Genomic DNA, 25,899 nt, shown 5'->3' with positions numbered 1-25,899 from the left:
TTTCAAAATGGAATTTACAAAGCAAAAGGTAACCATTTCCAGTGGTTGGGAAAGGGCTGAGACATACAAATCAACAAAGACATGATGTGGTCAAGGGGTGTCACCTCTGCTGTCCCTCTTCTTCAGCAACCAAGTGTCGGGTAGGATGGTAGGTTATTTGTTCAGGGTGCCTACCCAGTGTCTATGCTATCCCCATGGAATGGATCAGAAAGCCTGGAACAAGATTAACTAATGGGTGAAGAGCAATGCCCGGTTCTACCTATAAGAGGCCAATCTTCTTTTGAGAGTAAATGAGATGCCCAGAGCGTGTATCTGGGCACAGGATCAGAGAGCTTCACATCATTGGGCCTTTAATGAGGACTGGTAACCAAAGCTAAAGGGGGGTTGAGGAAGCCTCTACAAATAAATATGACTCCAAGACTAACACTGACAGCTCTTCCAGCATACCCTCTCCCCACAAACATGCCCTCTATGACTGCCAACACCTGCTAGATAAGGAGCGTTGCCATTGGGAACGTAGTGGATGATGACAAGAGTCAGTCCTGTCTACAAAAATGATGTTACTCAGCCATTATTCACCTCAATAATGCTTTCTGAGACTGATTATGGGTTCAGCTTTGTGCCAGGCACCAAAGAGATTGACACAAACCCTGCCCTGGGAGGCACTGCAACCTCCTGATTGGGGCTCCAAGGCCCAAAGATCCTGTAACATACTCCATTTTCACTGGTATTCTTGGTTTCTTGCTTTCTATCAAGTCTTCCCTCACTGTTAAGCTTTAATTCCTGCAGCTACCTTAACTCAGGATATTAGCAATATAGTGAATAATAGATAAAGAGTACAAGCTTTATAGACTGGGTTCAAATGACATTTCAATACATGCTAGGTGAACTTGAGCACATCACTTCATTTTTCTGTGCTTCAGTTTCTTCATCTGTAAAAGTAATAACAGTATCTACTTCATACATATAACAGCCGTGAGAATTAAATAAGTATATATTGAGTAAAGGGTTTAGCTTAGTGCTTGAAACAAAGCAAGCACTGAATAAAGTGGTATCATCCCAAATGGCATTCAAGAGTTAATGATCTGTGAACTTGGCCAACCCCGACCACCCAACTTGCTGCTTTGGATCTGGAGACTACATATAGTTCTTCCTTTTGCTGAATATATTAGAGGACCAGGGATGAGAACAAAGAGCATCATTTTCTACCTTGTCAGTTTTTTGAGGGCAGGGACTGTATCATATTTGAATATCTGTGGTACTCAGAATTGATAACTCCAGATACATATAATTTTAAAGGAATCGGTGTTTCCTTAACATTTGCCTGAATTGAATGGGGAAAGAAAATACTATATGCCTCCCACTTTATACTCCTGAGAAGAGAAATGCTCCTCCCTCTTTATGGCAGAAGTCATCAGGTGCTAGGCTGAGACTGACAACCAGAATCAGTTTTAGGCCAAAAAGTTTCCATGCTTTATTACTTCATGATGAATGAATACTAGTCATGCAAGGATACCAGTGCAGAGTCTGCTCTTAACCTCATCTCCCAAGCCCAAGCAACCCTTATGGCCCTGACTTCTCAAGAACCTACAATTGAGGCTTACATATTTAACATGCAATACAATGCCAACTCTAGAAAGACACATTGTTCTTTGGTGAGAATTTGGTAACAGCAAAATCCATTAAGGGTACAGACTCTGCAGCCATATTGCCTGGGTTCAAATCCCATCTCCACTATTCACTAGCTGTGTAACCTTAAAATGTTATTTTCTTTATCTATAAATGTGCATAATAATCAGTAACTGCCTCACAAAATTGTTAAAATTAGTTTATATAAACACAAGGTCATAAAAAATCTTGCATGCAATAAATACCTGAAATGTGTTAGCTATTGTTTTTGTTCCTGAAAACAATATGAATCAAATCACATGGTACCTATACAGTAGGAGGGTGTTATGAAAACTTATATTGGAAAATGTTGCCTTTTAGGCAAACATAATTTTTCACAAAGTAGATAATTAATTAAGCCCTGGTTTTTTAGGGCCCACATGGTTGCAACTCAGAATTTCCACTTATTAAGATTACTGAAATGTGAACATATGTGTACCAGTCTCTTCCCAGGTGACGGCCTGGTTCTACCTTTTTGGGGAGGAATTATCAGGAAATGACCCACTAGAGTAGGCAATGAGTCAGGGACTCCTCCTCACACTGGGAAGTAGAAGTGCTTCAAGCAGTTTCCTCTTTGGGCTACTAAGAATTCTTGCTTGGTGGGGGTAAGTATGTGGGGATGGGGCAGCAGCTTTTCTCTCCTTTTTTTTCTGCACCTCTTCTAGTTTTGGGCTCAAGGGCTCAGGGAGGCCAGAGAGATATCTTCCCCCTGGACAGACAGGTGCGTGCTAGGAGCAGAGGCTGGCTTAGAGAATGCTGCAGTGCCCTCTGCTGTGAGGCACGCACTCCACACTCCAGCAGAAGAGCACTTGTAAACCTTGCAAAAAGCAGTCCAGCCCTCTCTCCACCTTTTTACTTCCAAAAAATCTCCCTGCTCCAGAACCTGGGAGCCTATCTCAGCCTAGGTTTCAGGGTTTTTTGTCCTTTTTTAGTCCTGAGCTATCACTTTTACTAAGTTAATGCAGGAGTGACAATGTTCATAGTACATTCCACTGTCACCCCAGGCCAAATAGGGCTGGATATCATTAAGCAGACAAAAGCCTGCTAGCCTTAAAAAGCTCTAAGAAAGGAAAGCCTGGGTTATTGATGAAGAATGCAGCTTAAAAGGTCTTAAGTCTAACTGATTTTGCTTGGTACCTTTACTCTTATTCCACAAATAAAAGAAATATAGCACAAATCTCTACTTCCAACCACCTTAAATGTAAACTTCTATTTGTGAGTTGTGATATGGAGTGGAGAAGAGTCTGGGAAATGGAAAAGTCAAAACTCTACTGAAGCTATAGACAAACTTTTGAGCCAAACTCAACCTATCACTTGTCATACAGAATGCTACTCACCTGGTTTTCTGAGCCTAGATACCAGAGGGCCAAGTCTGGGGCATATCTTTATGTAACTCATACCATGGAGTGGCCTTTGGGAAAGGAAAGCCTGGACTATTGCTGAAGAATGCACTTTAAAAGGTTTTAATTCCAGAGCAGTGGATCTGAAGGCGTGGCGCAGATCAGAATTACCTACAAGGAAAATTTTAAAAACTCAGATTTCTGGGCCCTAACCTTAGAAGTTCTGATTTAATACTTCTGGAGTGTGGCCTGAAAATTTTTATTTCAAACAAGTTCAGATGATACTGATCGTCCAGGGTCTAAACTTTGAGAACCACTGGTCAGTCTAGGAAAAAGCAATATGGTCTCTGCTCTGAATTAGAGATGGTTATACCTTTATGTCAGAAGGAGTCTAATTTGGTGATCACTTCCTCGTATAAATCTTCTAGGAGCAGACTAGGCTTCTAATCACATCTCTCTTTCTATAATATTTATTTTCCCATTTAAGAAAAAGAGGGGGAAACAAAGAACGGTAATACAGAGAAAGAAGGTGGGCAACTCTCTTGCATAGCCAGAAACTCAGAGAGGAAGAGCTGGCTGGCTTATGAGAAGACACAAGTAGTTAGAGAATGCAAGCACTTCCTGAGGCAACACACATCTCAGTGCAACCTGAGGCTACAGCTTTCCGAGACAGCTCCAGGACTTCACCACCAGCCAGCAGCTCTCCTGAAACCTAGCTAATTTCCAGGTCTATGACTGCATCACTTTGGCAGCCTGTTGGTTTGCAGACATCTTTTAACAATCTTGAGCTTAGCCACGTAGAAGATGGCCTCTTTCCACCTTGGGTTTCTACAGTGTTTTTGGTGACTCCTAGGCAGCCAGCAGCTGATCTATTACTGTGGGCTCACATCCTTCACCAGCAAAGCAATCTGCTCCTGCAGCTGCCGCTCTCCTTCCCATGCTTTGCTCTGGCTTCGACACTTCAGCAGCTCCTCCTTATGGTCCTGGTGATGCATAGGGCAGTAGCTCTGTGGTTCACACAGCACCTGAAAGGTCAGGGACAGAGTAAGGGATTCTCTAGGTTCCTGAACTCTGCCTACAAAGTATAATAAAGAATCTGCCGGTAGTGGCTAAGAAGCAGCAGCAACTTCTTCTCAGAGGGCCCTGTAGGCCTAGGGAGTTGCATATTAAAGTTAGATCCCCCAAATATGGGCTCCCCCGTTGCCCAACATGCTCCATCCTTTACCGTATATTCTAGAAAGAAGTCTCTGTAGCCCCCTTTGAGGATATACAGCTCTGGGTAGTACAATGTGGGATACTGGTTCAGGGCCCTGTCCTCTTCTCTCAAAGAGCGGCACCTTTATAGAAAACCCAGAGATGTGTGGGGAGGAAAGAAGGTAGGTCAGGATTCCATGGTCCGCTCAGTGGGGAAGGGAAGAAAGAATAGACTATTGCTAACCCAATAAGGACCTCCAGATCTCATTATTTTTGCAAAACAAGTTTTATTAGCACCATTCTTTCTCTTTCCCTCCTCTGGTGTCTAATTCCCAATTTTTTTTCCTTCACTGCTCCAAACTTTTGAACTGTAGAAACTCCCTTCTTACTACTCCATACCATTCTTCAAGCCACAGTAGACAGCATTCATTCATTCATTCTCTGTCTGAGCTGGTCTGGGAAGGTTCCCTTATAAGTCCTAACTCAAGTTCAATTTCCATCACACGCCCTACCCATGTAGACACTCACATTCGGGGACCCCTTTCTGAGGAGAATTCACAGTGGAACACGATGATTATTCTTTTCTGGGCATCCAAAGGGACAATAGGTGTCTTCAGAAAAAAGTTACACAGTTCTTCCTGACTGTACAAGTTTAAAGCTCCCTGTAGAAGAATTTTAGTAAGTATTTCCTCAAGGGCCTCTGGACAGTGATGATACTTAGAAATAATTGGGATAACATATCAACTTGGGAAATTTGGGCCAGGAAGGCTAAACTATAAGCACTTGCAGAGAAGAGACGTAATTGTGTCTCTGTATATACTCCCAGGGCCTGGCTTTAAGCTTGGTATGTAGTAGTTGCTCAATAAATGCTCATAGAATTAAACTGCCTCAAGTGTAGGATCATTGTGAGGAATGTCTATGAGCAGTACATTGTTTGCAAAGTGCTTCTCAGTCCTCTAATTAATGTTTTTATTTCCATATAAGAACACTTGGCTCCTACAGAAAAGAGGGAGATTGGTCTAGAAGAGAAGGGGAAAGTAAATTGCTCAAGGTATACAGAACTAGAATAGAAATGAAGACTTACATCTTGATGTGCTCCAAATGTATAATGTCTGCCCTGGTTCTAGAGTTCACAGGACTCTTTGTCTACACTCTTCTCAGTAAAGAGCTATTTCCACCCCTTCTCTTGCTAATGTCCCCAATGCAACCTCACCTGGATGTGTCCTCCCAGGTACTCATACGGATAGCGGCAATCGATGATATAAAACTTCTCAATCAGACCCTGGAATTTCCCCAACAGTAAGGCAGCCACCTGCACACAAACTATGATTGAATACCCTGCTCACTGTCACTCTGAAGGAAAAAAGAGCAGTCACACCGTTTCTGATTTATACTCCCTTTAGTCACCCAAGATTCCACTGCATGCCCAGCCTCCAAAGTCCCCTCAGTGGTAGAGCCCCGTCCCACGTGAGAATGGAATAGGAAGTGGCCTTTTTAGAGAACCAAAATAGCTGGTATTGCCAGGATACGGGGAGGGGGGGGGTGCGGGATGGGGGTACATATTGAAGCTACTCATCTTGAGACAGACATGGCTAGAATCAGTCTTTCGAAGATACACAAATACTTCTACAGTGGCACAGGTAGCAGCCAAAGATCCAGAGTTTGCAAGAAGAGATGGGGAATGGTTCCCCACCCTCCGATATAAAGGAAGAAAGCAAGTCTTTTAGAAAAGAATATAGAAGAAAAAGTGTGATACCCAGAGGAGAAAATGTAAGCTACTTGTAGGAGTATAAATTTGTTCAGACTTTCTGGAGAGAACTTTGTAAATGCATATAAATATAAATGTAATTATACTTTGACTAAGCAATTTTTTTTCTAACATCTTAAGTAAACAGAAAAGTACAAAAAATGTGGCACAATACTACTCATCCCAGCATTGTTTTAGGTTATCAAAATATTACAGATAATGGGGGTTTGGTTAAATAAATTACACATGTCAGTATAACAGATTATATAGCCATTAAAAGGATAATATAGATCAATCTTTTTATTGATATAGAATGATGTTAACAATGTCTTACTAAGCTAATTGTACCACTACATATTTATCATGACTCTATTTTATAAAGCATATGCCAGAATAAAATCTGGAAGGCCATAAGGAGAAGATTATTTGTGGTTGTCTCTGATGGCAAGATTATGGGTAGGGTGACCAAGTAATTATTACACAAACTGGGGCACTTTTCAGAGTGAAAGAAAACACTATTAATAATTAACCTGTGCTAGTAGGCATAAATGATATAACATGTAAACCAGGATGTAAGGTCGCCCAAATCAAGTGATTTTTACTTTTTTCCTTTGGGAGTTTCTGCCTTTTTTTCTTTAATTTTCCTTTCCCTCCTTCCTTCCTTTCATTTTTTTCCCCTTTCATAAAAATTATATATCATTTGTTTAATTAAAAAAGGTAACAGAAGAATGGGATAAAAGTAAGTCCTTTAATATAGCTTCAGTTGAATTAGGAGCTTGTTAGTGAACACGGTGAAAGAAATACAATTGGAAGTGGGGATTTTAGGGACAGAACAGACCAGATGGTAGCTTATGTAACCAGTTACCATCTCCAGAAATCTGCTTACTGTTTCTGGGTTGATGTACTTCAGATCTTGGTGTCTCCCTGACACGGTTGGCAGCATACATACCTAGAATTACCAAGGAGCAGAAATAACAGTAAATTTTCTATACCCAAATTTGAGATGAAATGCCCATATATTGTCCTTCTTTCCAAATGACCTTTAAACCCTCAATGGTCTCTATAACGTGCATTCCATTTCTAAAAACTACAACAGTTCTATTTCTAAGAAATGATTCTAAGGAACTAATTAAAGATGTGTATAAAGTTTTAGATTTAGTTACAACTATGTCCATCTTGGTATACTTCACAAGGACAAATTATAAAATATTCTACAAGAAGGAATTTATCAAGAAATTATGGGCAGCCAAAAAATAAAATACTGTGCTATTAAAAATGACAAAATGATGAAGCAGAACTCTTTATTGACATGAAAAAAATGTTCCTGATATAATAAATGAAAAAAGAACCCCAAGAGATCACAATACAGAAAAAAGTCTTTGTGGAGAAACCAATAAATGTGTTTGTGTGTGTACATGTATGTTTGTGAGAACACAAAAGAAGTCTAGAGAGCACTGGCTTGTGTGGCTCAGTGGATTGAGAACCAAAAGGTTGCCAGTTCAATTTCCAGTAAGGGCACACGTCTGGGTTGTGGGCCAGGTCCTAGCTGGGGGCATGTGAGAGGCATCTCTCGCACATAGATGTTTCTCTCCCTTTCTTTCTCCCTCTCTTCCTTCTCTCTAAAAATAAATAAATAAAATCTTTAAAAAAGAAAAAAGAATCAGCTAATGAATCCATAAATAAGTGTAACAACAAATTGATGTTTCTCTCTCCTTTCCTTTCTCTCTAAAAATCAATCAATCGATAAACTTTTTTTTAAAAGTCTGGAGAGATATACATCAAGATGTTAGACTCATGGACAAAACCAAAGGGGAAGAGCTGAGGGAGGGAAGGTGGGAGGGGGCATGGGAAAGAGGTGGGGGGGAGGCAGAGACAAATGTATTTAAAAAGTAAATTAAAAAAAATTAAAAAATAAATAAATAATATAGAATTAGGAAAAAAAAAAGATGTTAAAAGCACTTATATTGTGATTGATAAGATTTGGGGTAGACTGCTGTTTCCTTGCTGATTTTCCAACTGGACGATATATGCACTAATGTCAATGGGGTGTTAAAATCCCCTACTATGATTGTAGCGCTGTCACTCTCTCCCTCTCTGTCCATCAAGATTTGCTTTACATATTTAGGTGCTCCTATGTTGGGTGCATAAATGTTTACAAGGGTTATAGCCTCTTGTTGGATTGTTCCCTTTATCATTATGTAATGCCCTTCTTTGTTACTATAGCTTTTGTGTTAAAGTCTATTTTGTCAGACACAAGTATTGCTATCACAGCGTTTTTCTCATTTCCATGAAAAAAAAGTTTAATTTGCATGAAATATCTTTTCCAACCCTTTACTTTTAGACTATTATGTTAAGTGAAATAAGCCAGACAGAGAAAGACAAGTACCAAATGATTTCACTTTAGTGGAATCTAATGAACAAAATAAACTAACAAACAAAATATAAACAGACTTGTAGATATAGAAAACTGACTTGGCAATTGTCGGGGGGGAGGGTTGGGGGGCTGGATGAAAAAGGTGAAGGGATTAAGCAAAACCAAACAAACAAACAAACAAAAACCCACAACCCAAAAACCTTATAGACAGACAACAATATGGTGAAAGGGGGTGGGGGGAGGTAGAAGAGGATAAAGGGGGATAAATGGTGATGGAAGGAGACTTGGGGTGGTGAACACACAATACCACATAGAGATGATGTATTATAGAATTGTACACCTGAAACCTATATAATTTTATTAACAAATGTCACTCCAATTCATTAAAAATTTAGTATTTCTAACCAATGTCATTAGCAGACTATGACTTTCAGGTTATTTCAGATATGAGTTCATTCTTTGCATCAAAAGAATTCAACAGAGATCTGCGCAGAGCCAAACAAACTTTCTGCACCTTTTTCTTCTTTGGAGGGCAGGGGGTGGACAAAAAAACAAAAATGACAATACTAGAAAAAAAGCAAAACAAAAATAAGAACAACATTTTCCCAGGCAACTAATTTGCTATATAGAGACAAATAAGAGAAGAAATACTTCTAAGGTTTTAAGAAATGTTTTGGCAGTTTGGGAAATAAGTACTTTCTAAAGATCAATTAGTTCTTCAGGGATTAATAGCCATGACTTTTGTATTGGGTAAAGCAATATAGTACATGATACGTACCATTGTCTATGTATAATATGACAGTAAAGTAGTCCCACATTTAGAAGCTTAAAATTACAGAGAAGAAATTAACATTCCATTTCACTATGAATATAAAAATATGGTAGTAGTTTGTAGATTCTCCCAAAACTATAACACATGTAAGTAACTAGTTAGTTGCTCTATTTCTACTGTTTCTAGCAATATATCATTTTTCACAAGTTATATATTCAATGAAGGAATAAAGGAAGATGGTGATTAAGGGTTGCCCACAGGACAAAAATGGAAATGTTTCATTAAGTTAAAGTAATGGTAATAAAAGGGATAGCCTTCGAATGCCCAGGATAGCAGATGCATTTTCATCTACTGAGATTAGTTTTATGTGGCTAATGGAATAACATTTGCTGGTAAACAATAACAACAAAAAAATAAGGACACAAATTCAAAGAAAGATCATCGTAATAACTTGGTGATTAAACAACTGAAAATGTTTGCTTGATTTGTCTTGAAGAAACTTATCTCTTAACTGCTATCTTTTAGTTTTGATTTGTTTAACTCCAAATATATAAAAGTTACTTTGTTTTTGGTTTCTTTAAAAAAAAACAAACAAACCAAAAAAAAAAACCCCCTGGCTGGTGTGGCTCAGTGGAGTGAGCACCCGTCTGCAAATCAAAAGGTTGCCAGTTTGATTCCTAGTCAGGGCACATGCCTGGGTTGTGGGCCAGGTCCCCAGTTGGGGGCATGTGAGAGGCAATTATTAGAAGTTTCTCTCCATCTCTTTCTCCTCCACTTACCTTCTCTTTCTCTCTCTAAAAAAAAAAAAAAAAAAGGGGGATTAATAAAAAAAGATCTGGTATAGATTTCATTTTCTACCTTTTCTGTAATGACCAAGTATTATTTATATAATTTCAAAAGATAGTTTTAAAAAGAAAAAAGGTAATAAGCCTCATACTTTCCCCACTGTTCTGGATTTTCCCAGACTGAATAGGAATACTTTCTCACTGGAAAGGCTTAGGGCTTAGATCTACCACTACAGCACCTTCAGGTTATCAGAGTGTATTTGGTGAGGATGAATAATTATACCTAGTGTTCTCTGCAAGCAGAGTAGAAAAGATTCAGACCCAAAATGACTCATTGAAATATAGGAAAGGTGTACCCACACTCACCTTGGAGAAATCACCAGTCAGATACCCCTGGTTAGAATCTTCCTCCAGCATCTGAGTGATATTAATGTCACAGAGACAGATTGTTTTCTTTAGATGTAAGCCCTGAAAATGACATCCCAAATTCTCATGTTAAATGTTTAAAAATCAGGGGATGAAAGAAGTGGAGAATCATTTAAAAAATGCATACCCTAATTGCTTCTCAGTCTTTTGACTAAAATCAAGTGTAAAAATTGCATACCCTTTGTTCTAGTAATTCTACTTGTTCTTAAGGAAATAAGGACATGCAAAAAAAAAATTGGTTATAAAGATGGATATTCCAGCATGTTTATAATAGAAAAAAATTACTAATAAATTACATGTTCAATAACAAAGTCTTGGTTAAACAAATCATATACCATATATTAAAGATTACTATTATGCAATAAAATTAAGTTGTAGATTAAGTTTATTGACATGAAAATAAGTTCATGATATCATTAAGTATGTTAGAAAAATGCTTTGTAATACCACTTTAATAAAAGAAAAATAATTGTATAGAAAAGTGTCTGAAAAAACTTACATCAAGTGTTAACAGTAATAATCTCTGGCCTGTGGGACTATGGGCATTTCCAACAGCTTCTTTTTGTTTATTTGAGTGTTCTATACTATCATATATTGATTTTATAAAATAGCCAAATGTATTTATTTTTCTTTTTTTAAGGAAGGCTATACATTGGATACTGAGAAGGCATAACCATTTCCTCATGGCCTAAACACTCCTCAGCACACACAGGCTCGTTACTCTCTGAATCACTCAATCAACAATCTTCATGCTGCCACGTCTTAGAGTCACTTCTTTAGCCATAATGCATGTATCTTTCTGAACCTCAGAGGTTTCCATTGAGTTGGTTAATCCCTTCTTCCTTGGCTTCAATGACAAAAACTTCTAGTTTTTTAGTTTATTTCCAACAGAGATAACCCTTATACTAAAAGAACATGATGCTTCTACCTCTCTGTTGCTCCTTCTCAGTCTTCTTTGTTGGGCCTCCTCACCTATCAAATCTCCAACAGATGCTGGATTCATCAGGGCTAGGTCCTGGTCCTTTTTTACCTCTTCACTCTTGTCGTAGGTGATGTTTTTTTCCACTCATAAATTTGAATTTCTCCTCTAGGCCAATGACTCTCAAATTCCTGTCTCTAGTCAAGACCTCTGCTTTTACATCCAGACTTCCACATCCACATACCTGCTTAACAATTTTTGAGTACATACTAGGTAATAGTGCAGTGAATAAGAGAGTAGAAGAGACAGACAAATAAATATATTCTATATTTGTATGTAGTGATAAATGCTTTAAGTAAAAAATAAAGAAGGATAAAAACATTTTTTAAATATTAGGGTTAGAAAGCTAATTAGCAAAGAACTTTCTGATCAGGTGACATACGTGGGAAATGAGACTGAAATGAGGGAGAAAATCATGTGTTGCCTACAGGGAGAATGTTCCAGGCTGAAGGAAAAACAAATGCAAAGACCCTGGTAAGAATGGCAAGGCCAAGGATGGCTCCATTTAGCACAGTACTATTAGCTCAAAAACTAAATTGAAGCAATGTTATAAACCATCTAGAGCCAGGGGTGTCCAATCTTTTGGCATCTCTGGGCCGCACTGGAAGAAGTGTTGTCTTTGGCCACACATTAACTACACAAACACTAGCCCTGGCTAGTATGGTTCAGCATATTGAGTGCCAGCCTGTGGATGAGGGGGTCGCTGGTTCAATTCCCAGTCAGGACACATGCCTGGGTTGTATACCAGGTCCCCAGTTGGGGGCATGTGATCTCTCATACACTGATGTTTCTCTCCCTTTCTTCCTCCCTTCCCGTCTCTCTAAAAGTAAATAAATAAAATCTTTAAAAAAAATACACAAACACTAATGAAAATTGATGAGCCAAAAAAAGGTTTTAAGTAAATTTATGATTTTGTGTTGGGTCATTCATAGCCATCCTGGGCCACATGTGGCCCACAGGCCGTGGTTTGAACACCCAATCTAGACCTAACAGACATTGATAAAACACTGTACTCAACAACAATAGAATATGTATTTCTCAAATATACATGGAGCATTCCCCAGGATAAAAATAAGCCTCAATAACTTTTAAAGTGTTGACATCATACAAAGTATGTTCTCTGACTGCAATGGAATAATTAGAAATTAATTGCAGGGAAAAAAATCTGGAAAATTTGGAAATATATGGAAATTAAACAACAAACTCCTAAATAATCAGTGGGTTGACAAAGATCATAATGGAAATTAGAAAATACTTTACTTTGAGATAAATGAAAATTTAGACACAACACACCAAATCTTATGATATGCAGCTAAAGCAGTGTTTAGATAAAAATGTATAGCTGCAAATGCTTAAAATAAAGAAGAAAGATCTCAAGTCAATGAACTAAGCTTCCACCAAAGGAGAAACTAAATCTAAGCAAGCAGAGGGAGGAAATAAGAAAGATTAGAGTAAACTGAGTGAAGTAGAGAATAGAAAAACAATAAATAAAAAACAAGAGTTGGTTCTTTGAAAAGATCAACAAAATTGATAAACCTTTTAGCTAGACTGACCAGAAAAAAAAAAGAGATGACTCAAATTACTAAAAACAGCAATGAAAGAGAGGACATTGCTACCAACCTTTGAAAAACAATAAAAAGATAATAAGGGAATACTATGAACAACTATATGACAATAAGTGAGAAAACTAGATTAAATGGACGAATTCCTAAAAAGACAAAAACTACTGAAACTGACTCAAGGAACAGAAAATCTGACTACACCTACAAAAAGAGACTGAATTAGTAATTAAAAAATTTTCCACAAAGAAAAGCCCAGGCCCAGATGGCTTCAGTGGTGAATTTTGCCTAACATTTAAATAAAGAAATAAAAACCAATTCTACACAAACCCTTTCAAAAACCTGAAAAAGAGAATTCTTTCCAAATGATGACATCATTACATTGATACCAATACCTAAGACATTACAAGGAAAATAAAACATTAAAGATCACTGTGTCTCCTGAACATAAATACAAAGCTTCTCAACAAAATTTTAGCAAATCAAATCTAAAATATATATATAAAGAATAATATACCATGACCAAATAAGGTTATCACAGGAACACAAGGTTGTTTTACCATTCAAAAATCAATGTATTCACCATATTAACAGGTTAAAAAAAGGAAACTCATATGATTATCTTAAGAGATGCAAAGTATTTGATAACATCTAGTATCTGTTCCTGCCAAAATTTCTCAGCAAACTAAGAATAAAAGGGAGCTTTCCTCAACCTGGTAAGTGGCATCTCAAGAAACCTATAAAAATACCATACTCAATGGATTAAAAACTGGATGCTTTTCCTGTTAGATAGGGTACAAGGCAAGGAGTTCTCAATAATTTTAAGACTGTAACACTTGAAACCAATACAAAACAAAACTGAAAGAAAAGAAGAAGATTGTAAAGCATTCTTGATATAAAAAAAGACTAAGAACCATTAATCTAGGAGAAAGAAGAAAATTGATAATATAGGAGAAAGAATACTGCAGGAGCAGACAAGATGTTTCCACCTTGAGTCAGAGTTTTTGCAGTCTTTACAATGGCAGACACGACCCTACTTGATCTGTCCTCCTGCTGCCTACCCTCTGCCCTCATCTGCACACCGCCCTTGCTCACTTTGCTCCAGCCACAACAGCCTATTTGCTATTCCATGAACATGCCAAACATGCTCCCACCCTAGGGGCATTGCACTTGCTTTACCTTCCACCTAGAATAACTTACTCTTCTTGATATGTTTGTTCAGCCCCCACTGCTTCAGATGTCCATTCAAGTGCCATTCTCAGAGAATTCTATCTATGCGACATATCAGCTCCCAACTCTATGCCATCTCAATCTAGGCACTCACTATTCTCCTTATGCTGCTTTTTACCATCTTCCATATTATAAATGTTATTTGCTATTCATCTGTTTCCTACTGATTAGAATGTATGCTCCGTGGGAGCAGGGATTTTTTGGTGCTGTTGAGGTCACTACCTTATCCCTAGTGTTAAGTGAATGAATTAATAGGTATATTCCATCCATTACCATTTTCACTTACACCAGATTACACTGATGGTGATCTATTCAAAGTACCAACTAGAACCTCTCACCCACTGGTAAGAAGAGTCCTATAGAGACCTGACACCCTATCAGTCAGGTAGCTATTAGAGTGTAGAGACTATGTCTTCTTGATCTCTGCAGACCTACCACTTAGTACAGTGACTGCAACATATTAGATATGCAGTATTCTTCATTTAAGAATGAATGGAAAATGCAAAGATACCATCAGAGAGCACTGTCCCTTGGCCTCTTCTTGATCTTCCAGGGAAAACTCCATCAATTCATCTGAAATCTCCTCTGTCTGGTCTTTTTCTAGTTTTGGGTTTTTATCCAATTTTGGAACTGTAGTGATGGGACTGCCCAGATATTTCATTTTACTTTTCACCAAGTTTCCATTGTCCTGCCAAGAATATTGACAATATTATAAGTTATCCATGATGCTTACCTTACACCATATAAAAATTAACTCAAAATGAATCAAAGACCTAAATGTAAAAGCTAAAACTATAAAACTCTTACAAGAAAACATAGGGGGAAAGCTTCATGATATTGGATTTGGCAAAGATTTATGGGATATGACATAAAAGCACATTTTTCTTTTAAAAATGGATAAACTGAATTTCATCAAAATTTAAAACTTTTGCATATCAAAGAATAGTATCAAGAAAGTGAAAAGGCAACCACAAAATGGGAGATTCTGCCATTATCATATATCTGCAAATCGTGTATCTGATTGGGGGGGGGTGTGTGTGTGTGTGTGTGTGTGTGTGTGTGTGTGTGTGTATGATGTTATGAGGTCTGTCTAGTAGAAGTCCAGCCATTGTTAATATAAGGAGATCAGGTTACATGCCATCAATGTAACCTGGCAGCCAAGGAGAGTGGACTAGAAAACACAGGCATGAACAATGACAGCTTCACGGTACTAGTCAATGGGGGCAGTAGACAGAGTTGCATGAGCACGTGTGCTATGTGGCTGTTGAATTCAAAATGACTAAGTGAGTAGAGCAATGAATCTGCATCAAATTTTGAGTTAAGTTTGAACATTGTTTCACATAAACAATCTGGATGCTTCAGAAGGCTTTCAATGAGTGCAGTGCAAATAAGAGCATGGCACAAACACTTCAAAGGTGGCTGAGAATCTGTTGAAAGTGATCCATTTTCTGGAAGGCCTGCAAAAAGCAGAACATATGAGAATGTTGAATGTTAATGGGCTGCAATCAACAAAAATCAGCAACTGACAGTGCAAGAACTAGAAGCTGATCTGGGGATTCCAAAGATTACTGTGTCTGAGACCTTGACACAGGATCTTGGCATGAAATGTGTTGTGGCAAAATTTGTTCTGCGGCTTCTGCTACCAGAGCAGAAGGAACATCGTGCTGCAGTTGCTAATGACTTGATTCAAACTGCTACGAATGAACCATATTTCCTCAAGAAGGTCAAAACCAGAGATGAATCATGGGTCTACAGCTATGCTCTGCAAACGAAGGCCCAGTCGTCCCAACTGAAGTCACCTGGTTCTCCATGCCTGTAGAAGGCAAGGCAAAGTGGCAGCAAGATCAAGACCATGTTAACTCTGTTTTATGATTGGGAAGGTGTTGTCCATCACGAGTACACCCCTCTAGGCCAAACAATAAATAAGGAGTACTACTTCAATGTTATTCTTCATTGAGAGATGCAATATAACAAAAAAGAGCTGCAGCTATGGGCAACTGGTGATTGGCAGCTACATCACAACAATGTACCAGCTCATGCAGCATGCCTCATGCAGAGTTTTTTTGCAAAACATCAAATCACCCAAGTGACTCAGTCCCCTACAGCCCAGATTTGGCACCTTGTGACTTCTGGCTTTTTCCAAAACTAAAATCACCTTTGAAAGGGAAGCGATTTCAGACCGTCAATGACATTCAGGGAAATATAATGGGGCAGCTGATGGCAACTGGGAGAACTACGTGAGGTCCCAAGGTGCCTACTTTGAAGGTAACTGAGGCACCATTGTCCTATGTACAATGCTTCTTGTATCTTCTTCAATAAATGTCTCGTTCATAGTGCATGGCTGGATACTTTCTGGACAGAGGGGTGTGTGTGTGTGTGTGTGTGTGTCCGATAACAGAACAAGCAGGACTTGAATAAAGATTTGTCCAAAGATAATATATAAATGGCCAATTAGTACATGAAAAAATGAACAACTTGTCATTCAGGAAATGCAAATCAAAACCACAGTGAGATACTTCTTACTCATTAGGATAGCTATTATATTTTTTAAAAGATAGTAACAAGTATTGTCAAGGATATGGAGAAATCGGAATTCTTCTATATTGCTGTGAGACATGTCAAATGGTACAGTTGCTATGGATAACAGTATGGCAGTTCTCCAAAAAATTAAACAAGAAATTACCAAATGATCCAGCTATTCCGTTTCTGAGTATATACCCCAAAAAACTGAAAGCACGGATTTGAACAGATAGTTGTATACCAATGTTCATAGCAGCAGTAGTCATAGTAAGTCATAATAAAGGTGGGAATAGCACAAAAGCCCATCACAAATTAAAGAATAAACAAGATGTAGATATATACATAAGATACATGTTACAAACATGGATGAACGTTGAAGACGTTATGCTAAGTGAAATAAACGAGACAGAAAAGGAAAAATGTTATATGATTCCACTTACAGAAAGTACCTAGTGTAGCTAAATTCATGGGGCAGAAAGTAGACTAGAAGCTACCAGAGACTGGGGGAAAAGAGGAATGAGTTACTGTTTAATGGGTAGAGTGCTTCTATGTTGAATAATGAAAAAATTCTGGAAATGGACAGCGATGATGGTTGTACAACATTTTGAATGTACTCAGTGCCCCTGGATTGTATATTTAAATACTATTAAAATGGTAAATTTAATGTTATATATATTTTACCACTTAAAAAAAAATCACACATAAAAAAGACTATTCAGTAATTTACCATGCTCCAAGTCTTCCCTTCTACCAGGAAATAAAAAGTCTGAAACATGATCAACTTTATCTACCTAGGATGGGATATGTTAAAATGGCCTTCCCATAGGGTTGAGATTAGAATCCAATCTCTGGAGTATCTACTAAAAGCAAGTGAATGTCTGGGTAACTTAAGACTCTAGTAGCTAAGCGGACAAAGGACACAATCATTCACTAGTGGAAATATACATGGCTAATATTCACATGAAATCACTAATAATTAGCTTTATAAAACATTTTACTCAATTAGCAATTTTTAAAAACAATAATTTACCCACATGAGCTATAAATTGCTCATAAAATTGTAATTTTTTTTAATTTTAAAAAAGATTTTATTTATTTACTTTTAGAGAGGGAAACATTGATGTGCAAGAGATACATCACTGGTTGTCTCTCACACACCCTTAACTGGGGACCTGGACCACAACCCAGGCATGTGCCCTGACTGGGGATTGAACCAGGGAACTTTCTCTGCAGGATAGCACTGAATCCACTGAGCCACACTAGCCAGGGCAAAGTTTTAAATTCTTATAACTGTTTTGAGAGGAATTTGGCAATATGTATCAAAAATCTTTAAAATATTTATACCCTTGCCCTGGTTGGTATGGCTCAGTGGGTTGCGTGCCAGACTGTGAACTGAAGGGTCACTGGTTTGATTCCCAGTCAAGGGCATATGCCTGGGCTTCAGGCCAGGTCCCCACTTAGGGGTGTGCAAGAGGCAGCTGGGTGATGTTTCTCTCATACACAGATGTTTCTCTCCTCTTTTCTCCCTCCCTTTTCTGCTCTCTAAAAAAAAATAAAATCTTAATTAAAAAATATTTATACCCTTTAACCTAGTAATTATAATTCTTGGTACCAATCCTAAGGAAAAAAATCTGAAACACAGGCAAAGATCTATGCTCAAGAACTTACATGATAGCATTATTTATAAAATCAAAACTTAGATATCACTAAAAACAATAGGGAAGTACAGACATAAAGTATGGTCCATTAATTAGAATAAAAACATTCATTAAAAATGTTTTAAAAAATATTGTTTTTATTCACAGTAGCCATGGAAACAACTTAAATGTCCTTCAATGGATGTCTGGATAAAGAAGATGTGGTGTGTACACACACACACACACACACACACACAGGAATATTACTCAGCCATAAAAAAGAAGAAATATTGCCATTTTCAACAACATGGATGGATATTGAGAGTATTAAGCTCAATGAAATAAATCAGATGGAAATAACAAAAAATGGTATGAATTCACTCATATGAAGGATGAAACACAAAAAACAACAAACTGGCCCCTGGCTGGAGAGTTCAGGTTGGTTAGTGTTGTCTTGATATACCAAGGTTGTGAGTTCAGTCCCTGACAGGGCACATACAAGAATCAACCAATGAATGCATAAATAAGTGAAATGACAGACTGATGTCTTTCTCTCTCAAGTTTATAAATAAAAAAAATTTTTTTGAGCAAAGGAAGATTAAAAGAACAGCATTAAATTTTTTTAAAAAGCTGATTAGGATAGCCAAAAACATGGGCATAACGTAGTTAATGTGAGAAAAGGAAAACAGCAATCTTTTATATTATACTGACCTGGAGGAAAGAATGGGGGGCAGGGAAAAAATGGCTAGAAAAAGAGATTAGCACGTTGGCCAGGTAGCTTAGTTAGAGAATTGTCCCAACATGCCAAGGTTGCAGGTTCTATCCCTGGTCAGGACACATACAAGAATCAGCCAATGAATATACAGAAATAACCTAAACAACAAATTGGTGTCTCTGTCTCTCTCTTCCTTCCTCTCTCTCTCTAAAAGCAATTAAAAAGAGAGATTATTTAGAAAATTATCTTAGTGATAAGGCAGCTCTGGAGAAGTCAGTTTCCACGTGGGACTCAAGGATGGCCTGAAGCTCAGAGGAAAAAGGACCATGGCTTTCTCTGAATAGGGACTAAAAAGCTAGGTTAAAAGAGAAATAAGAAATTAAGAACTCTAGCCCTGGCCTGTGGGGCTTAGTTGGTTGGGCATCGTGCTGCAAACTGAAAGGTTGAAGGTTTGATTCCTTGTCGAGCACATGCCTGGGTTGCAGGTTCAGTCCCTGGTGGGGACACATACAAAAGGCAACCAACTGTTTCTTACATTAATGTTTCTTTCCCTCTCTTCCTCACTTCCCTGCTCTATAAAAAATAAAAACACAGAAAAAGAAATTAAGAACTCTAGACTTGTATGTGAAGTCATGCAAATAGTCTGTGAACTAGTTATTTACATTATTCCTACTTTTTAAAAAAAAGTCCTAAAGTCCTTAAACAACATTAACAGATATTTTTGTCCTTAAACCAATAAACTGAACATGAGTATAATCATGACCTACTGTGCAAGACTTGGAGCTAGGTTTCTGCTCTAGGGTCAAACCTTAAAGAGAAAAACAGAAAACAAACCATAAAGAAGTTTTTTTCCTATAATGATACTATTCGTTTGTCTAGCATACTGAGGCATAATGAGCTTGAGGTCTCATGATACCAATGACTTGCTCTGCTCAAAGGAATACAATTGCTAATGTATCTAGGTTTCCATTAGACACTCACATTTTCTTTGTTTGTGGATGAGGTACACACTGCATCTTTCTTCCTGCTGCCATGATCCAAAGCATTCGGTGTGCTACAAAGCAGTTGTGCCTACAAGAGATGGTTTTCCGAGAACATTCAGCAACCCCCAGCCACAGGTGAGTTGGAAACCCTGTCTTCCACCTGAGAAACAAAGCCAAACCTAAGAAAGGGGATCTACTCACTGGGCTGCATTTTATAAGGTGCTGGTGATGATTTCTGCAAATCAAAAAATAAAAAAAAATAAAAAAAATTACTAGTCAGTTTAGCCCCAAATACTGTTTGGTTATTCACCAGTGGCTTGGAGCATGCCAACTTTTCCTTTCTTGCATTCTAGGATCCCTATAACTAGTTGATATGTCTATTCCAATAACAGTATGTAGGGGACTCTCTGTGGTAAATATTAAGATTTTGAGTGACATTCTGAAGATAAAGCCCTTACTTTTTATTTGCATACATATATATATAACCATATGTTTACATAGATATGCATAAAAGATGACGATTTTGTCCTACATCTTATACAGACACTAATTTTCCATCATTGACTACTGAGAACTAATATTTATTTATTTTTAATAAATTTCTATCCCCCTTCCCAGGAGTTCATTTGGTCTACATAGGTTAGGGCATTTTAAGCAATTCAAAGAAAGTTCAAACAATACAAAATAAATTTTCACATGTATTGATATCAATGTAGTCATTGAAAGCCTTCCCTAGTGTACTAAAGTGTACCTAATTCAACTAAATATTGAAGGATAAAGTTCTAAGAAGATTAAAACAGTCAAAGAGAAAACTTACAGTAAGTTTAAGAAGTTGAGTTAAAATTATTTTTCATTCATTGAGTATTCCCTGACCGAACACTTAAAGATCTCCAACGAAGGATCTTCATTGGTAATAATATTCATTTTTTAAAAAATTAATCTTTACTGTATTTTTTTTTAACGTTACCTTTTAGTCCCCTTATACCCTTCTCCCCCCAGCAATCACCACACTCTTGTCCATGTCCATGTGTACTTTTTCCTTTTTGTTCAATCCCTCCACTCGCTAACCACCGCCCCCCCTTCACAACTGTCATCCTGCTCTCCATCTATCAAGTCCATCAATAAATATTCTAAAATACTTTGGCAGGTGCTAAGGATTAAATGAAAATTTAATCCTTACAATAGCTGTTTATAAGAAATACTATTATCTCCATTAACGTTTTTCTTTATTATTAATGAAGAAATTGAGGTGCAGTGAGGTTAAGAAACCTGTCAGAGTCACAGCTGGTGAGGTAGAAAGCCACTGGAATCTAGACACACTGATTCTACAGCCTACACTAGGCGCATTTAAGTACTAAGATACAGCGCTACTCACATGCAGGTAACAGCCTACGCCTAAGTGCAGTATGTACTATTTTTAACAATATTGCTGATCGTGTGTGATGGTTAAAATAAATAGCCTTCATTTTCACAACACTCAGAAAAACTTAAAAACCTTTCAGGGGAAGGACTCCAAGTCCATATTACCCAAAGTGAAATGTTCTATACTTGCAGAGTTTACATAGGATAAAATCCTGTGCCAGTGCTGAAAGGCTTTAGCATGAGGTTAGTTCAGCAAAGGAACTTACGTCCGAGCTAACTGTATTTCCTGAGATCCTGAAGAATCCAAAGGACCTGCAATCAGATATGAGGTTATTCTTGTCTATGCATCATGTCTTTCCTTCCAATTTTCTTCATTGCCATATTAATTTCAAAGCTGACCTTCTAAACACAAAAGGTCTTGATAGGTACCAATTTCATGGTACAAAGTAAAAGTTAATAGAAAGTTAAGAATTTACATGTGTCACTGAAAGACAAAATGCTGGGAAACAAAGCCCTGGTTGGTATGACTCAGTGGATTGAGGGCCAGCCTGCGAACCGAAAGGTGGCCAGTATGATTCTCAGTCCCGGCACGTGCCTGGGTTGAGGGCCAGGTCCCCAGTTATGCCAGAGGCAATCAATCAACATATCTCCAGTAACAAACTATAGAAATGATCCCTGAAAGTATAGTCTTTATGTCTCATATATTTATGTTTCTCTCTCTCTCTCCCTCCCTCCTTTCCCCTTTCTCTGAAGGTGAATAAAATCTTAAAAAAAAAACCCAAAACCTACAGAGATTTATTTCATGAATGGAAGAGAATGCTTATCAATCAGGAAATTTGAAATTAGAACAAATACTAAAATGATTAACTAGTAAAACATAGGGCTTAGGCCCTATAGAAACACAAGAATTAGATGACAAAGTATTTATTTATGTTGGTTTCTTTGACTCTGCTGATAAGAGAGTAGGTCATAAAACTTCTCATCTTAACTACCACTTTCATTCCCATCATTCAGTCAATTTCAATTCATACCATCAATCAGTCAACAAAATATCCCTTCCTGTCTAAAATTTTCAAATGCAAAGTGGCCCTTGCTGGTATAGCTCAGTGGACTGAGCATTACCCTGGGAACCAAGTCTGAGTCGCAGGTTTAAGTCCTGGTCAGGGCACATTGAGTGCTGGCCTGCGAACGGAAAAGTTGCTGGTTCAATTCCCAGTCAGGGCACATGCTTGGGTTGTGGGCCAGGTCCCCAGTTGAGGGCATGTGAGAGGCAAATGACTGATGTTTCTCTTGCATATCATGTTTCTGTCCCTCTCTGAAAATAAATAAATAAAATCTTAATTGCAAAGTGACTACCATTAATTATTTTTCTCTTCCCATTGGCTTTATCATTCTCCTCAAAAATCCTATTGGTACCAAGAGAATTCCAACTTCAAGGCTCTCTACCTACTTTTTACCACCTTCCATGTCCATCTTACTACCCTGACCTCACCCTTAACCGTTATTCTTTCCTGGCCCTGGCCAGGTAGCTCCACTGGTTAGAACATGGTCCAGATACTCAAGGTTGCAAGTTCAATCCCCAGTCAGGACATATACAGGAAGAAATAAATGAATGAATGGAGAAGTGGAACAACAAAATTGATGTTTTTCTCTCTCTCAAATCAATAAATTAAAATTAAGAAAAAGTTATTTCTTTCTTTGCAGCCTTTACCTCCCTTCTCCCTACCAGTTCCGTCAAGGTCTGCAGGAGTGGTAAGCTGAGTGGCAGACATCTCCCCACTGCTAAGATTCGAAAGATCAAGGCAACGTTTTGGGGTTCCTCTGTTGAGACATAACAGTACATCAATATTCTCGTTAGGATGTAATATTCGTAAAAGAAAAAGATCACGTTATCCTCAATTTGAAACACCCCTCAATGATTATCACATAATCTGAACAGTGTCCAAATAAATCCAGTTGCTTTTAGAAACATTTCAGATTATGTTAAGAAAAATCTCCCACTTTTTCTCTTCTCCAATAATCTGTACCTAATTTTCTCCTCACCAACATCCTGAGACAGTAGGGTTGTTTGTTGTTTTTTATTTTTAAATTGAGAACCAAAGTTTACAGACCAAGGTGGGTCTTGACCCCACATCTTCTGCTCTGTACACCGTGAGCACACTAATTTGATTTCTCTCTGAAGTCTCTAATACTTCACAAGTCTCTAACTCTCCAACTTTGCTAGCTGAGGCATTAGGGCATGGCATAGCCAAAATTTAAAGTGCAATTACACTAATATTAAAATTAATATTAATAAAGTCCCTGGCTGGTGTGGCACAGTAGATTGAGTGCTGGCCTGCAAATGGAAAAGTCGCTGGTTCGATTCCCAGTCAGGGCACATGCCTGGGACACAGGCCAGGTCCCCGGTTGGGGGTGTGTGAGAGGAAACCTATCCATAGATCGGTATCTCGCACACATCGGTGTTTCTCTTCCTCTCTTTCTCCCTCGTTTCCCCTCTATCTAAAAATGAATCAATAAAATCTTTAAAGGTTTTTCTAAATACTAATAAAGTGACCAACTCATATAATGCAATAGTTTTCAAAGACTTTTCCCACACATCACATTTGATTCTCACAAGATTCTAATAAATAGGAAGAGATTATTCCTATGTCACAGAAAAGAAGCCTGAATATCAAAAGGGTCACACAGTCCAGGGCTAAGACTTAAACTTATATCTTTAAGCCAGGGTAATTTTTTTTTTTTTAACTCAAAACTGTTTAAAAAAGCAAAGGAGATGAGGCATGAAATGTGGATTTACCCAGACAAAATGCTCAGGTTTGCAGAATCACCAAAGAGTTTGTTCACCGGCGTTCTTGGGAGATCTGGACACACAGTAAAGGAAGTGTCTCTCTCCAAGAGCAGATTTAATATCTTCCTCTGACGGGACCTAAAACTGGGTCCTGGGCCAAGACTTCCCTCCTCCTCTCTTGCGGATGAATTGAGTTCTGCAGACATAGTCTCCAAGTACTTACTAAGAAAAAAATAAAACCTAGCTAAGAGGAGAACGTCATCTATACAGGCCCATCACAGATCGTCCAGCTTTCACAACCTCCTCCACCCTTCCCAGTCGCGGCCACGGGGATCGGTACTGGGGGACGGGCACCCGCAAACGGTGAATCAGTCATCACTTGGCTTGACGGTTAAATCACACTGGCCTGAAGAGGCCTGGCCTTTTCGTCGGAACGTGAACTTACCAAGAGGAAACCCCAGACCTTTAAAGCAAAAATGAAAAGAAGGCTTTGACTTGTTCAGTACCACACAGCTCGTGACTCCTGACCCGAAAGAACTCAGATCTCTTAACTCGCGACAATGCCGACCTCAGAGGCCCTGACCTTCTGTTTGTGGGGCTCCGACTGGCCCCTGAGGGGAAATGGGTCTCCGCGATTCTGACAGATGACTCCGGTCTTACCTCAGGTTTGAGTCTGAGATTTACCTTCAGGAGAAAGGGCAGTGGATGGGGGTCAGCCACAGTAAAGACCTGAGCAGAATTAAAGGAATTCTGGGAAAAGGAGGTAATTAACCACACTGCAATTCTACTTCTCGACTGGATAGGCCGGAGTCAGGATTTTCCGCTTCTCTCCTCAGGGCCTCAGAGCAGGAATATCAACAGCCACAGGCCTTGACCATTCAAACCTTCCGCCCGCCCAATAACCTATCCTGCTCTCCTCTAAGATGAGTTAACCAATCTTCATGCGCCCGCCCAGAACCCCCTCAGCCAATCGTTTGGCTCATCCAGCACTGGGGGCTTGAGCTTACTCTGAGAGGAGCGCAATTTGCCCCGCCCCACAGCCAGAGCAGGATGCCGATTGGCCCACCAGCCTTGGGCAAGCCGTTTAATAAGCCCCGCCCCACACGAGCCTGGTGCACCATTGGCTTTCCCTGTGGCCAATCGCCTCACCCTCCCGGATCTTTCCCTGCGCTCTGCCCCTTCGACCCCGGGAGATTTAAATTGCACCTCGCTAGGGACGTCCTGTCCTTCTGTTAGTACCTGGAGGAATTAACCTGGATCGTAGGATGTTTTAGAGGTTTCTTTTTCCTTGATTCTTTCTCGTGTATTATACAGACTTTTACCTCTTAGTTTGCTAGCCTTCCACTGGAGATGGAACATTTGCCTTGGGTGTGGCGGATGTTGGGGCGAGACAGGTGTGTGTATTTATGCTAAGCAGCATTGGCCCGTTCCAAGAGTTTTCCTAGTAAGATCTCCATTTTAGTACGCAGCATTTCTAAGACGCTATATGATTAAAGGAAATTTCTTTTCAGGGAAAGGAGGGGAGCTGAATTATCTCTTTGGCATAATCCTTATCACAATCCAAAGGATCTCAAAAATGGGGTTGTTTATGGAAATTTGAGCATTAATTAGGTGATAAATAGAATTTATTCTTAATTTGGGGGACTTGCTTTTAAGTAATCCTGTGGAGTGGTGGTGGGTAGAGGTGAAACAAGGTTGGCCATGAGTATTGGGTGATGGGTAAACTGGGGGTCTATTATATCAGTGCTCTCAAAATTTAATCTGCATACTAATCACCTGGGAATCTTGTTAAAATGCAGATTCTGATTCAGTAGGTGTGG

At 38.6% G+C, this 25,899-nt stretch overlaps 1 protein-coding gene and 1 pseudogene across 1 annotated transcript; both read right to left on the bottom strand.

Annotated features, from left to right (window-relative positions):
* Window positions 1–3,835: 3,835 nt before the first annotated feature.
* On the bottom strand, window positions 3,836–24,328 carry CDC25C (cell division cycle 25C). The gene is made up of 12 exons (XM_054568395.1): window positions 24,089–24,328; window positions 23,018–23,112; window positions 21,558–21,603; window positions 20,131–20,164; window positions 19,928–20,017; window positions 14,586–14,762; window positions 10,247–10,297; window positions 6,836–6,898; window positions 5,416–5,514; window positions 4,731–4,864; window positions 4,234–4,345; window positions 3,836–4,033 (listed from the first exon to the last, which is right to left on the bottom strand). Exons 1-12 carry the CDS (start codon window positions 24,283–24,285, stop codon window positions 3,881–3,883), a joined length of 1,251 nt encoding a protein of 416 aa, XP_054424370.1. The 5' UTR covers window positions 24,286–24,328; the 3' UTR covers window positions 3,836–3,880.
* Window positions 21,886–21,982, bottom strand: LOC129066777 (uncharacterized; annotated as a pseudogene).
* Window positions 24,329–25,899: the final 1,571 nt, after the last annotated feature.

This window comes from Pteronotus mesoamericanus, unplaced genomic scaffold, assembly GCF_021234165.1.
Source record: "Pteronotus mesoamericanus isolate MK-2021 breed Mesoamerican mustached bat unplaced genomic scaffold, CSHL_Meso_final contig_2, whole genome shotgun sequence".
Classification (NCBI taxonomy): domain Eukaryota; kingdom Metazoa; phylum Chordata; class Mammalia; order Chiroptera; family Mormoopidae; genus Pteronotus; species Pteronotus mesoamericanus.
Note: the sequence above shows the minus strand (reverse complement) of the source record. Positions and strands in the feature narration are given on the sequence as shown.